Genomic DNA, 15,208 nt, shown 5'->3' on the forward strand with positions numbered 1-15,208 from the left:
TCAGAAGTTTTGGCTTCTTGGAAACATTTTGAGGTTTCATGATATCTGTATCATCTCATTTTTCACTTTATGGTGAATTTTTGAATTTCTATTCTTATTCCAGATGACTTTACATAAGATCATTTCAAACTCATATGGGAACATGAATGTTCTGTGTAAATCCAATTTAAGAAAATGTTTTTTTTTCTGCTGCTGTTCCATGGTGAGGTCAGAGGTCAGGGAGCTTATAATTACATGTTTAAAGGAATTCTGAAATTGAGGCTAAATGCCTAAACATACAACGTCAACATGGATATTTACAGAGAAAAGAAGAAAATAAAAGCCTGACTCGGATAGAGAAAGATAGAAAGAGACAGGCAGAGACAGAGAAGGAAAGATGTGCAGCAACACATTACACTAATGGACATCTACTGTGGTGCTCTGGGCTTAGGGGGGATTACAGTTCACCGCGTCACTAAGAACACACACACACACACACACACACACACACACACACACACACACACACACACACACACACACACACACACACACACTTGAATCAACACATGACAGAGTGATCCACTGTACCTTAGTTACATCCACAGCAAAGGCCTGTCATGTGACTACAGACAACCCCCACATAAATCAGTATTTGAAAACTCTAAAGTATTTGATCATTTGTGTTTTGCATTGACATCTTCCACTTCTTTGACTTGGGCTGCACCTGCAGCCATACTAGAAAATTACTCGTGCTGTTACAACCAGAGGGCTAAAGACTATATTTTAAAACCAACAGCTCCCTCTGCTGGTGTTATAGGCCATTACCAGTGGTGTTACACTGTACCAACTTGAAATATGAATTTTAGTTTAGTAATTTACTAGTCTACTCCACTATTAAATTAGTTTACTAGTCTAATATATAAAACTATTAAACTAGTTTAGCTTATGAAGCCAAACTAGTTTGCTAGCCAAACCTCTGCTTAACTGATGTAATTATGGGACGGACAAATGATTTCGAAGATGGAACTGCCATACAGGTGGAAAGGAGGATGACCACGGAGAAGATTCGTGTATTTAGTGAAGGAGTACATGCAGAGGATTGGGCTGACAGAGGATGATCGGGATATTGTGAGCATCGATACTCAGCTATGGCGACCCCTAAAGGAAGCAGCCAAAAGAAGATAAGTGAAAGCAAAAATTCAACGCAAAATTCGAAAATATAAAACTGTAATAACTTTTATTTCTGCATATATGACTATATTGGGCATAATACTAATTTTCCATAATTGGAAAACGAAACTAAAAATAAAATGGAAACTAAAATGAAAAAAATATAAATGAGCAAGAAGAAAAAAATTCTTTTTAGAAATTTTATTGTTAAATCAATATATTTATATATTACTTTATAGTAGCAAAAAAACCCAAACAAAAAAACAACAACAACAACAACAAAAACCAAAAAAACAACAAAAAACAAATCGCTCACGTCAACGGCCTGGAGGAGGCATTCGGCTGGCTTCGTTCAGTCACGTGACCATGGCGCCCTCGTCGTGTCCTTCCGTAGGTCCAGAGTACCCCTTTCTAGCACGTACAGGACGGTTAGTATCCAGTGCGGTAACATGTTCCGTGCCGTTTTCCGACTGTCAGCTTCAGGAGCGCGGAGTCTGACTCGGTCACGACCCTGCTACTCAGGTAGGACCGTCTGCTTTGCACCTTACTTGAAATTAAACAAACTGTGTGATAAATTAAGTAAAATGGGCTCGTATAGCTACCCAGCTAGCTTAGCTAACCCTGTGTGCTTGTATGTAGCTAGAAGCTAACATGGGGTGACATTGAATTAAAGTTGTGACCTGCTGTGTTTAAGGGTCTGAAATTAAAATAGTCTGGTGTTTTCACCTTTCGTTGTGTGATTTAAATATTGAGGCGCGAAGTGAATTAAAGCGTAAAAGTCACGACCTTGCGATGACCCTCCTCGGTTTGTTTGAGAGAGTCAGCGACCGCAGTTTGCACGCAGCTCATATCAACACGTTGAACTATGGTCAAAATTGAATGCAAATCACAATGCTACAGAGTTTGATCTAAGATTTACACCATGAGTATGTATTTTTGGCCTTTTTAATGCTGCTGTTCTCCTGAAATAACCGACCCGAGCTCACCTGTGCAGGTCATCTAATGTTAGTTGACGGTATATGGCAGACGGGTTTAGAACATTAATGAGTGCTATGTAAAAAGTTAATCATTATTCAGGATTGTTGGACTAAATAAATGGAGGCATTACAGTATTTGGTAGAAGTGGTTTTCACTATCTGTCCTTCAGTTAGTTTAAGAAGGTGCTCTGCTGCCTGTCCAGTAAGCGGTGCAGAGGGTCATCTGGATTATCCATAATGCATAACAGTTTGTTCAGTGACCTCCTCTCTACGACAAATTCTTAGTTTGCTGGCTTCCTACACTGGAAATAAAGAAACTGAAACCAAACTCGTTTACGTCTTCAAATGTACACGCAAACACCAGCTACTGTGATCAAGGCGATGTAGCAATAAATTGCATGACCCTATTTCACTTTACTCCCTCAAAATGTGTAACGACTACTGTTGTGCGTGTTTTCACTCTTTCTGTAATGCCGCTGGAATTTATAACTTTGGTACAGTACTTTGAGTTCTGTTTCTGTGTATAAAATGCAATTTCATACCAGAGTAGAAATGAAAAGGAATTAGAAGGTTTTTGACAATGTACCCTTGTTCAAAAGCCTCTGAGGTTGCATTCAGCCAGAGTGAAAAGTGATAAGAAGCAGCACTGTTAATGATAAGGCCATGCGAAGAGCAGTGGGGCTTTGAGTACTGTGGAAAAAAAATCAGTTTAACAGCAAAATGAACATATTGTTTTAAAATATATTGTTTGTTAAAAATGCTTTTGATATCTATTTAAAAAGGTAAATGTTTATTACTATGGTTCAGCACCAAGATGCACTTCCTGTTCATTTGTAGATGCAGGTAATTTTACAGTGTGTTCCAAAAGTTTAAAATGTCACTGTGTGTATGTTTGATTAAGGACCTGGAATGTTTTATTTACTTTAAGTACAATACAGTGTTTTAGAACTTTCTTTGTCTCGGGTAACAAAAAAAATAAATGTATGTTTTTTTAAGTCCAAATTAGTTCAGTTTTAAACTGTATTATTTATGTATGTATGTAATACAAGTATGTCCTTGAAACTTATTTATTGAATCCTTTTTTCAAGCTCCCTTGGCCTCCAGGTGCTACTCCCATGGAAAGGTGGAGACAGATGAGGAGTTTGATTCCCGTTGGGTCACTTACTTCAGCAAGCCTGACTTAGATGCTTGGGAACTCAGGAAAGGTGACTTTGAGTGGATTATTTTTGTATTGTTATAGTTCAAATGAGGGTTACTCTAAAAATCATAACTTTAAAATGACGTTGCTACTTCTGTAAACTAAACACACACACAGGAATGAACACCCTAATTGGATATGATTTGGTACCTGAACCCAAGATCTTGGATTCGGCATTAAGAGCTTGTCGGAGGCTGAACGACCTGGCCAGTGCCATCCGCATCCTTGAAGCTGTCAAGGTGTGTAAGACTCATTTCAATAAAATATGCCATTAGAGGAAATGAAGTCACATAAATCGTAGTCTTTGAGATTACAATTGGATGTACACCTTGTTAGGATTTTTTTGTGCCTTACAGCTGATCACATTTTTATCTTTATCTTAGGACAAAGCAGGCCCCCATAAAGACATCTATCCCTACCTGATCCAAGAGCTAAAGCCCACCCTCACAGAACTCGGCATTTCAACACCAGAAGAGCTGGGAATTGACAAGTTGTAGATTATCAAGGTGAGACTGCACCATACTGCAGCATGCTACCTGGATGGGCAGTGTGGATTTTAAAAAGAATTGCTTCAGGCATTAGTAACTGATGCTGCCCAGTGCTACCTCGAACTGTGCATTTGCATGCTGTTCTACTTTATTGCACAATATTATTGCAGATTATGTGGCCCGTTACGTACTTTCAATTGCAAACTTGTTTTGTTTCTCTTTCCTCAGGTTATTAGATGTATAAAGAGATGAGCTTTCCCGATTCTCTCCATGCTGAATTGTCAATATTGTTTAAATCCTAGCTGTCCTGTGGTGTACAAAATAATGGACCTTATAAATAAACCAGAAATTGATGATGTGTGCTTGTTCTTTGTCTATGACTAATACATCCTTTGATGTACTTAATTACACCTTCATAAATATCTGATGTGAAGAATAGATAATAACCAGCTGAACTCTATTTAAAAGGATAGGAACTGTAGCATTTTTTTTTTTTAAACGGATGGTCATGATGAATTCGATGAACCAGTGTTTTAGATTTTAGTCAGTCCTTACAGTACCCATGTTTATTGCCTATAAATTAAAAAAAACAAACAACAAAAAAAAAACCCCACTCCAAAACCTCCAGGGTCGCAAGCAAACAGGAGGCTGAAGACGATCAAAGGAGCAAAAGAAGTGTGTGAGCAAAATCCATTTTAGTGAATCAGAAGACTCCCTGATGGCTGCAGATCCTGACTGTAGACTATGCAGAGCTGGGCTAGTAATTACATATCAAAGAGAGCAATTAATTTGTATTTTGAACTGTTTCTCATTCTCATATTTTTATATATTATATACACAGATGAAACCCTAATGAAAATGTAATTTTTAAAGTAATTCCCAAGTTAAAGAATTTTAAGTGTTTCCTTTTGCTCCTCTTGCTTTCTAAAGAAACCTAGTTTAGATATGCTATGTTAAAACTCGCAGCACGGTGGCACGGTGGTTAGCACTGTTGCCGCACAGCAAGAAGGTCCTGAGTTCAATTCCACCATCAGGCCGGGGTCTTTCTGTGTGGAGTTTGCATGTTCTCCCCGTGTTTGCGTGGGTTCCCTCCGGGTACTCCGGCTTCCTCCCACCGTCCAAAGACATGCAGCTTGTGGGGATAGGTTAATCGGATAATCCAAATTGCCACTAGGTGTGAATGTGCGAGTGCGAATGGTTGTCTGTCCCTGCGACAGACTGGCGACCTGTCCAGGGTGTACCCTGCCTCTCGCCCTATGACAGCTGGGATAGGCTCCAGCGCCCCCCGCGACCCTGAAAAGGGGAAGCGGATGGATGGATGGATGTTAAAACTCCAAAGTTATTTTTAATAATAAAATATTTATATGTATATGTAATACAAATGTAGACTTTTTATTTTTCACTTGGTCACAACCGTTTTAGACCTCTCTCTGGGCTCTTATTTTTGCCCATCAGGTGGCGATGAGAGGCTAGAAATCATCCTGGTTGTAACTATATATTTGCGTAAATAATATATTTAAATTGATACGTGTATCTTATTCATTTTTGCTTAATGTATTTATTGTATTACTGTAACTTGAAACCAAGTCATTGCTTGAAACTGCTTGAAAAAACTTTCGTTTAGTTTCACGTGAACCGTGAACATTAATTGGCAAATATGACAGTCTAGTATTATGACAGTTTAGTGACACATTTAAGGCCCCTTTAATATTTATCCGCAATTTTCTTAATAAGCTGGGCCGGGCTGCTTTGTCGTACTTCATGATTTTATAAACCATTTAAGGAAACATTCTCGAGTCGAGCAGGGTTTTATTTTGAAGTTTCTGATTCCCGGAAGTAGTATGAAACCTGTCCCGCGAGAGCACAGCTAGCTAACAGAAGTTCCTGTTTGCTTATGGACTAAAAGTCCCTTCCCAATGGGGCAGCTGTCAACATGGGTGTGTTGCGGCGTAAACTGTGACAACTAAAGCCAAGATGATGAACGACATTTTGGAGGAGCCGGAGAAGGACTCCCTGCTGGAGGCACAGCAGGATTCGCAGGGTTTGTCGGTAATGTCAGCTAAACCTAGCTAACGGGGGAGGATAGCTAACTAGCTTAGCTTTTGATTTTTGACATTTCGCTAATTGGGAAATCATTTCAAAATCATTATAAGGATGAACAAGACTTCGTTGATAGACCTTAATAAGTGTGGGAGAAATTAATGGAGAGTGAGTGAAATGAAAAATTATCAGAAGTATAGCTGTTTTTGCAAATCGAAAGGACTAAAACTATAGTTTTTAATTTCTCTTATATTCTTTGGCTGCTGCAATGTAATAGACAGCCCTGGGGAGGAGCTGGAGCTAAATCAAAAATTAATCCAAACGAGATTCGTTGCAATATTAAACATATTAACTAATTAATTCAGTTTCTATTTCTGTTTTGTAAATAATAGCACTAGGATATTTTTCTAAAAAGATGATTAATTACAATAATATTTGACTGATGTACAGTACTGTGCAATTGTCTTGGGTAGCTTCTCATTTCTGTATATTGTTCTGCAAAAATGGGAAATAGTTGCAGTGATTTTTTTTTTAAACTTGTGCAAGTGTGCATGAAAATAAGGCTGTTTCTTGGTCTGAAATACACTGGGAAGCCATGTTGGGAGAAAATCCTCCTGAGTTTCTGTGACAAACCTGCTACATAAAATACAGCAGTGCTGTTACAGTTTTGATTCTTTCTTCCTGGTTGGTGACTGGCATTCATTCATATGCATCTTTGCTGATTTGACAAAAGTCCAACTGGGATAACCGCATGTTTTAAGAGCTTTCTTTACACACCTATATTACTTTTCTTTCTGTCGGTGCTATAGAGTGTTGGCTATCCCAAGTTTGTGTTCCAGTGGCTGGTGGAAAGTGTGTGTTTCCAGTAAACTTAAAGGTTTAGGCTTCTATCCTCCTCAATGATCACAGCACAGACCAGGGACAATAACCTATTATGCTTCGTATCCTCCCTGGTGAACCTTGTTTTTATCCACTGTTGATTTGTTTGGTATAGGCTTCTACTTGTTTTTTGACCCAGTTGTCATCCATGTATCAGTACCAGTGGCTAGGTGTTATCCCTTTGAAGGAGCCCAAAGCTTTAATTTCCACTTCCTCTGTGTAAAGGTTATGTACAATGGGTTATAGGGGGAGCCCATGGTACATCCGTGCTTATGTCTGTAGCAATTCTAATTGTTTTTGATACATGTGGTGGTAAGGCAAAAGTGTACTGCAGTGCAAATCTGATTGTAAAGCCTGTTCTGTTGTGTAAGGAACTTTCTTTACTCTTACTATACTCATTTAATGACTGTCTCCAATGCCTCGGTTGTAGGTAGGTATACAAACGAAAAGGTAGACAACATCAAAGGACCCTATGGTTTAATCTGGAATGAGTGCAAGTTTGCGGACCTTGTTGGTGAAGTCAGTGGAGTTTTTGAACAAATGTGTTTTTTGTAACAGGCTACTGATAAGAAATTGGTTTTTCTTATGGTTTCTCTTATGTGTAGATGCAACACTATTTTATACCTTAAGTTAAGTGTTTTTCATGGTTGAATGTTTCATAAGTCTGTGTGAAGTGGTTTTGAAAAACTTTGAAAGACCTTCAAAAGCTGAGAGAACTGTTGCTCAAGACATGTGAAAAGATTGGAAGACAGCTTCTTGGAATCAAAATACTTTAAAAAAATGAGTGGTGTTTCAAGACTTTACACGGTGCTGTATATCTTGTTCTGTCCTTTTGTTCCACCCTGTTATTGTAACATGTAAACCATTTTATCTTTTCAGTGATTTTCACCATATAAAGGACAGTCACTTCATTTCATTGTACAGTACATTGTATTTTGACAGTGAAGCTGATGATTGAGTAATTTATTAAGTAAGATACTGATTGTGCTTTCAATTTTTGAAACTTGAGGGGCCAAGTAGTGGCACAAGACCTAAGAGCATAGATGGCGGCATCAGGCCTGTGGAAAAAAGAGGACCTTACATCATGTCCAGAGCGCCAGCCATCCATCTCAAACTACGTAAGTATTTCCTCACCTCAAACAGTTGGTGGCATAAACACGTCAATTTTATCTCTGTCTGTAGGTCACCAGTCCTGTGATTGTTGTTTTTATGAGGTGATTTATGCTGATGTGCATGAATTGTGTTGAATGTGCACCTAGCAGGAAAACAAATCCTGAGTCATATGACACTGTTGGGCACTCTCAGCTTAACTTAGCCACAAAATATCTTCCTCTTCTTTTTTTTTTTTTTGTTGTTGTTGTTTGTTTGTTTTAATGCAGTCCTGCCTAGGGGCCTGAAGATCTTAGCCTAGTCTTTTTTTGGGGCCCTGTCCCTTGCACAGAGTTTCTTTTGGATTTTCTAAATCTTGTAATGATACCCCGTACAATGTACAATAAGACTCTCATCTTATGTTTTTCGCAGAGTGGTAAACCACTGCCAGTCTGCCTCTCCCTGGGATGTTCTTTATATCCAAAGTCATGTTACTTATTAACTAAATAGATGTTAGACATTTCATTGGATACAAAACTTTTCTAGTCAATGGTTCATACATCTCAATTTATTTTTAAAAGTGCATAGGAGTGTTTTTAGTCTGACTCACTATGAAATTCGTAGGTGTTATGAAAATGGGTTATAGGTTATATAGGTTAAATTTTTCTGCCTGTGTAAACTGTCAGTGTTTACTTTCATTCTCCACTCCCTCTATGGTCAGTTCTGCCCTAACAAAAATGTCTTTTGTTATCTCAAGAGAAACACAGGGAGATGGCGAGGAAAGCGCTGAAGAAGAAAGCTCTCTCACCGGGGCCTCCAGTGACGCACCAGCCCAGACAGGGAGCCAAGAGGTCAGAAGAAAAGAATATCAGAGGAAGCAGCTTTTTGTGATGTCAGCATAATGAAGATGAACTGTGATTTATTATTCTAATTTTGTTTCTGGTTGTCTTTTGGGTTTGTTTGTTTGTTTGTTTTTTAGGATGGTGAAATATAACAAGGGCTATGCTGCTTTGAGTCAGCACGCTGAGGATACTTTGGTTGCAATTGACTCAGACAGGTATGGTCAAACCTGGTATTCATGTTATTAGGTTAAAACAGTAGTACACTAAGGACTAACGGTCTGGTGTTATCATTCAAATCCTTACCTACTTAACTCTGTCCAAAGAATGTAAGATGAATCAAGATGTTAAACTCATTTAGACGTTAAATAACCACATGATGTCTAACCCACCATATGTCATATCTTACCAATTCAGGTTAGTGTCTGTAAACCTATACTCTACAATCTACAATCTAAAATGTAAACCTGTTAAAAAAAGTCAAAAGGCTTTTAGTAGACAGTTGAATTTTACACATCAAAATGACTGAATTTATTTATGTATGTGTAAATTTACGTTTATATGAAATCATAAGGCAATGTCTTTTTCAAATCGTCAAAGAGAAAGCACACCATTTCAAATATTAAACAAACCAGAACACTTCATAAATTACAGTTGCACTGTTAGGTTTGATATTTATTTATAGGAGTTTTGAACTCTTCCAGCAAGCTCAAAACATTAACATATAGTGCATTATGATTGGTGTTTGGGTCCTTAAAAGTGGAGGAATCTAGAAGAGGTAAAATCACAGCAGCTGTTTGTAAAAGACAAGCGATTACATAGAATAAGATGTGGGTATTTGTCCAGTATAGTTTTGTAAATAGAAAGTATACCAGTGCTTCTGGGCTAATGAAGGCCAAGAAGCCAGATTATAAAGTACACTCATGATGTGCGATCGATAATGAATTTGATATAAACTGTAACACAGAATATACGAATGTAGTCCAAAGGCAACAGCATGTATGCATATAAGTAAAGTTACTATAATGAATAGCGTTTAATAACTTGGTCTGTACAAGTATTTTCCTAACTGTTAAATTAAAACAGGCCCATTTTCTGTAATTCAGTCTAACCTTAATTTTCTTCACTGGGTTCTCAATTTGCTTTCTAAAATTGTGCCTCCTAAGTTATGAAGAATCTGTCCTTCATGTCTTAACAGTGATGAGGAGATTGATTTTGAGCAGTATTCCTCTGGATACTCTTCAGCTGAGGTGAGTTATTTCCACAGGACATTTTTTAGATTCTCTTCGAATCTGTTAGCATTGTGTCAAACTGGTTGGGTGACTTTTAGCCACAGCATGCTGAACTATAGTTTATGTTCTTATCAAATCTGGCTTTTTGATTTTTGTTTTAATTTTAGCTCCCTGCCTTGGTGCTTTGGTGCTTTTTTCACAAACACATTGGATTGACTTGTCAGCACACACCACTGAAACGAGACCACTGAACACACTACCCTTTGCACCACCAAATTACATGCAACCTTGGGATTTTTTTTTCTTCATTAGCATTCAAATCTCTCAATGAATACAGAAGAGAGACTTACCACAAAGCAAGAAAGCACGAGATAAGGCTAATCAAAAAGGTATTGGCTGAAGCACATGATTATTATGCCAACAAAGGTCATTCAGCAAGCAGCTCATTTACAGCTGCACCAGAAATGCATCAGACATTCACAACTGGTAGCAAATTGTTTTTTGTTTGAATTTGTACGCATGCTAGAAACGACATGTACTGAGTACATTTGTGAATAAATGTGAGAATAAAGGATAAGTTTTACTTCTGTTATTTGTCTTTCCCAGGCACTGAGTCTCGTGATTTAAGATTATTATCTTGGTTTGTACCTTGTGGCAAACTGTCTTGTTCTATTCTAACAAGACATACAGAGACTGAGTCATAAAATCTGGAAATAACTTGGCATGTTTCACTTCCAGTTCCTTCCTCTTGAGGTTGGTGGGTTTTTTGAAGGTTTTCTGGTGACAAAAGCTTTAGACACTTTCAAGTTTACTGTCCAGCATGCAGGATGCAAGTAGATACCCCCATCATGAATTTGGACCCTTTTACATGTCCCAGAAGTGTTTGCTAAAGAAGACTTCAGAGGTTGTCAGCTATAATGGATACATTACAGCTGAATGACTTCCACATTGTCACCACAATGTTTCTGACATTAGTGTTTTAAGTTTGATCAAGGCTGCATTGATTTTTAAAGATTTACATTCCAAAACGAATATAATAAAGTAACATAACAAAATAACATAACAACACTTCCAAGCTGGCTTACAAAACTATGTGCTAAATGGACTGGTACTCATCAAGAGCCAGGGAATCAAATCATATGCCTTCTGTTTAATAAATGAACTGTTCTACTTCATGAGCACAGCCTCTCACAGAGTGCAGCAGCCCTTGATAGACTTGCCTTTAAATATGTAATTTTGAGGGGGGCAGACTTTCCATGTAAAAATTCATTAAGTAACATTATTTTTAAGTGGTTACACTATTCTGGTTGCATCACATCTCACTTATATTCTGTCTTTGCTCTCCAGATCCATCCTGATTTGAGCAAGCAGCTGCTTCAGGATGGCTATCGCCTGGATGAGATCCCTGACGATGAGGACCTGGACCTGATTCCACCCAAAGCCATGGGCTCCTCTGTGTGCTGCTGCTCTGAGGGCCCGTCCTGCCCCATACAGTGATGTCAGTGCAGTGACTCAAATCTAACAAAGTCTTGGCTCCTGCTTCAGCTTACTTTAATGACTGGTGCCTGACGCCTTCTTTGTCACGCAGCTCCACTGCTGCACTGCTAGAGGACTTCCAGCTCTAAAGCCAAACACCTCTTCATGCAGGACTGCGTGCACTGAGATTGCTCAACCCCCTTTGAAAATGCAGGTGGACGTGAGAACAAGCCTTATCCACTGTGACCCCAAAGCTTGACCTATTTTTTTTTATTTATTCTTTTTTTCTTTTGTTTCTTAAAAAAAATAGGACTGTGTGAAATGCTAACTACACTACTGCTCCTAACAGATTAATTCAACATTTAGGATGATGCCCTTGTTAACCCAAGGGTGAACTGGTTACTGTCTTTTGTAATCAGGCAGTTACTTGTGCAACCCTCTAAGCATGACATGCATACAGATATGCTATACAGTCTTACTGTTTCAGCTCTTTGGTGAATCTGCATTACCCAGTTATCAACCAACAGCTACATGAAGTAATTGTACCTTGTTTTATCAATGACATTCCCAGATCACTGAAGTATTAACTATTTTTTTTTCTTTAAAATTACATTTGAGTTTTATTCCTAAATGAAATGGCCACCACATAAATAGTCATGTCTCAACAAAAATAACTACTTACAATCTGAAAGATATAGTTTTTGAGTGGACTCATTAATAACACAAATAATCACTATAAAAGGTCACTACGTTTTACAAGTTGTAATTGAGAAAACTGCGACAAACCGAGGAGGACTAAGCCATCATCTCCTTAAAAAAAACAAAACAAAAAAAAGGTCATTGGACAGGACTGGATAAGGAGAAAGTGAAGCATACTAGTATTCTAGTTGGCAAATGCCACACTGCTGTTTAAGGCACAGCTGTGAGCAGATGGAATAAAGTGCTTTGATACATTTAACTACATTTGGACTTCATAGAAGTCATTATGTGACATTTGCATTTCAGTTTTTTTTTATTCGATATGCATTAAGTAACATGGTGTGGTTGAGAAAAATTCAAATATGGATTTATGTTAAAAACTTTTGTGTTCAAAGATGGATATGTAGCATTTTGATTTAGAGCCTCATTCAGGGTATGATTCAACTAAGAGTTACTTTATTTTATTTATATATATATATATATTTGTCATTATTTGTTGAAGACACTAACTATTGTGACACGATAACATGACAGCAGATCACCATTAGAATCAAACTTTTAGTCCAGCCTTATGTTATTTTATTAAGCTTATACTATATGTTGGCCTCATTTTCTGTGTTATGTGTTGCTGATGCCTACATAATGGACGCACTTATGTACTGAAAAAAATTAAACTGGAAGACAATTTTTCTTTTTCCACTTTTAAAAATGTATGTGTTCACTGACATGCTACAGCCTGGGTGATATTTTACTGTTAACTGTTTGAAACCGTAGTAAAAGGAAAAGATGTTAAATGTCAGAGTAAGTGGTAGTGATCACTTCTCAGGAGATTTATTTGTGTGTATGTGTGTGCATGCGTGAGTGATGGATGGATGGGTGGGTGTATGATCATAAATAGAAATGATTTGGTTTTCCACTTACATTTACGAAATAGAAATTAGGAAACTGCACAACGAGTCAAGTGCAGGGAGGACATGTGGCTGCTATTTTTACTGAGATACTGGCCACTCTGTTACTTCCTTTGCTGTGATGTTAACTCTCAGTGGTGTGAATAAATGATATAGCATACCACTTGATCAACATAACAAATTGAGGACTGGAAAAGTGACATTTTGTGCAATGACAAAGTAGGAACCTTGGTTTGTACTTTACAAAGTTGGAATCAGTTCCTTTTTTCCCCTTACACCTTTGCACTGTAAGGTGTTAGAAAATCTTACCTTACTAGTATTTGTCACGCACACCATCTCCTCCCAGCACTACTTGGTTGTAATGTGGTTGTTTAAGGAATAAAAGCTGATTCTACTATAACACTTAAGTGTGAGTTACTCGATACAGGTGTGAACTAAATGCTTTATAATGGACCAGCTGAATTTATAGTGTATTGACGCCGGCCCTGGCTCTGCACGTTCTTATGTACATACAATTTTGCACTTAACACCAGTGGTCAGTAGCAAGTACACTTGACTCACCTGTACTATGCAACTATTGGGACAATCTGTATGGTGTACATCCCTGTGATGAGATAGTGTTGTTGCGTGCAAAATGCAATAACAGGTTGTTTTTTTTATGATGGTAAATGCTAATCTTTTTATTTGAATTGTATTGTTATTTGGTTTACATTAAAAAATAAAAATCAGTTGATTATGCTTATGTGTCTTATTTTTGATTAGCTATTATTAGTTGTTCTTTGGTAAATGGGTAGTAACCACTTGCCTGCTACTATGTGGATTTTCAAGATATTAAAACTCATGAACTCTTTAAAACTTCTCAAGGTTTCCTGTAATATCAGGCACGTAGACATTTGCAGCTTTAAATCCTGGATTTTTTTGAGTCCTGGACCTTTATGGATTGGACATCCCACAGACTCTCAGTCAAAATAAGATTTGGGGAATTTGTAGAACAACCTTTTGTCATGTCCCTCAAAGATTTTATGCTACTGAACCATTGTTGCTCTATCAGAATACATTTTGCTCTTTCTTTTAGTGTTTAGTTACATTTACATTTACATGAATGTTACGTTTCATAGCAGAACATTCACCAGAATAGCACATAGTTCTTCTGTGTTTTGCTGCCATTTCTTTTAGGTAAAAAAACTGCAAACACACCTGAAACTGTCAGTGACACCTGGAACATCTCAGAGGACGCGCACATTTTGATCACATTTTTCATCAATCAGTAATAAAAAAAAAAATAAAAAAAAAATCCACCTTAGATGTTACTTTAATAATAATCAGCACAACAGCATCAATAGCCTAATTTGTTTTTTCCCCCCCTAACAGCCCTCCCCATCCTTATTTATATTAGTTTCACTTCATATTTTTCTCCAACTTGTCTGTGCCCCACCAGTGGGGACCCACCCAACCCCTCACAGTTTCAGAACCACTGCTGTCAGGAGATATTCAGTATTACAGACTGCACCTATCTGTGTCTTCACTGACACGGCTGACTACTGCAGTTGTTGTAGTTTTCACTCGTTTTTACTTTCATTCAGCACTTTTGTTTTCATTACTTTCCAGGCTGCATTTTCTCACTTCAATTTGATTTTTGTTGGCAAGTTTTATGGAAACACATTATAATAATCACACACTATTAAGCCTTTGCAAGATGTTAGTTAATATGTATTTCATCATCAAAGTATTACTTCTTCTTAGTATGTCGTTTATAAACACTGATATAAATGCTTTACTGTTCCTTAACAAGCTCACCTATAACGTGTTCAACGACAGCATTTTTATATTTTATAAATGACGGATTAACAATTTCTAAATACAGTTACATCAATTACATCAAGCACAAACAAATGTTTTATAAATACTTGTACTACATTGTAATTCATGAATAATTAAAACAGCTACTAGTCGTTAGTAAAGCATTTTGTGTGAATCTAAAGTGAAGACAATCTATGTCTGACAAAGCTTTACAAATGAAACTGAACGGTCAGCAGGACCTCAAGACTCAAACAGGCCTCAGCTATCTTCACAAGAGACAAAGGAAAGACACAAAGCACAAGGGGATCCAGCACATACAAATTTCTACTGCATGATGCAAACATAATTCACTGTTTTCAGAATAATGAAATGTATGTTGGGCCAGAGACACAGCGTTTAGCACTCTTTAATATGGTTATCAGCCCACCCTG

General features: G+C 37.6%; 2 protein-coding genes across 2 annotated transcripts; both read left to right on the forward strand.

Annotated features, from left to right (window-relative positions):
• Positions 1-1,522: 1,522 nt before the first annotated feature.
• On the forward strand, positions 1,523-4,173 carry cox5ab (cytochrome c oxidase subunit 5Ab). Its single transcript, XM_085443032.1, has 5 exons — positions 1,523-1,674; positions 3,218-3,334; positions 3,445-3,566; positions 3,711-3,833; positions 4,044-4,173. The coding sequence occupies exons 1-4, from the start codon at positions 1,602-1,604 to the stop codon at positions 3,822-3,824; spliced, it is 426 nt and encodes a 141-aa protein (XP_085299158.1). The 5' UTR covers positions 1,523-1,601; the 3' UTR covers positions 3,825-3,833; positions 4,044-4,173.
• A 1,456-nt stretch (positions 4,174-5,629) lies between these two features.
• fam219b (family with sequence similarity 219 member B) lies at positions 5,630-13,715 on the forward strand. The gene is made up of 7 exons (XM_085443155.1): positions 5,630-5,864; positions 7,744-7,852; positions 8,581-8,674; positions 8,803-8,880; positions 9,861-9,912; positions 11,242-11,392; positions 11,483-13,715. The coding sequence occupies exons 1-6, from the start codon at positions 5,790-5,792 to the stop codon at positions 11,389-11,391; spliced, it is 558 nt and encodes a 185-aa protein (XP_085299281.1). The 5' UTR covers positions 5,630-5,789; the 3' UTR covers position 11,392; positions 11,483-13,715.
• Positions 13,716-15,208: the final 1,493 nt, after the last annotated feature.

Source organism: Copadichromis virginalis, linkage group LG1, assembly GCF_057382275.1.
Source record: "Copadichromis virginalis isolate Kocher_CV1m ecotype Utaka linkage group LG1, C_Virginalis_male_GT1.1, whole genome shotgun sequence".
Taxonomy (NCBI): Eukaryota; Metazoa; Chordata; class Actinopteri; order Cichliformes; family Cichlidae; genus Copadichromis; species Copadichromis virginalis.

What these genes read in the sequence shown, in the direction of transcription:
- fam219b (XM_085443155.1), top strand. Translation starts at nt 5,790, where the DNA reads ATGATGAACGACATTTTGGAGGAGCCGGAGAAGGACTCCCTGCTGGAG. An exon ending in CCCAGACAGGGAGCCAAGAG is followed by an intron (nt 8,675 to 8,802) that starts GTCAGAAGAAAA and finishes TTTGTTTTTTAG; the next exon opens with GATGGTGAAATATAACAAGG. An exon ending in GTTGCAATTGACTCAGACAG is followed by an intron (nt 8,881 to 9,860) that starts GTATGGTCAAAC and finishes ATGTCTTAACAG; the next exon opens with TGATGAGGAGATTGATTTTG.
- cox5ab (XM_085443032.1), top strand. Translation starts at nt 1,602, where the DNA reads ATGTTCCGTGCCGTTTTCCGACTGTCAGCTTCAGGAGCGCGGAGTCTG. An exon ending in GTCACGACCCTGCTACTCAG is followed by an intron (nt 1,675 to 3,217) that starts GTAGGACCGTCT and finishes CCTTTTTTCAAG; the next exon opens with CTCCCTTGGCCTCCAGGTGC. An exon ending in GCATCCTTGAAGCTGTCAAG is followed by an intron (nt 3,567 to 3,710) that starts GTGTGTAAGACT and finishes TCTTTATCTTAG; the next exon opens with GACAAAGCAGGCCCCCATAA.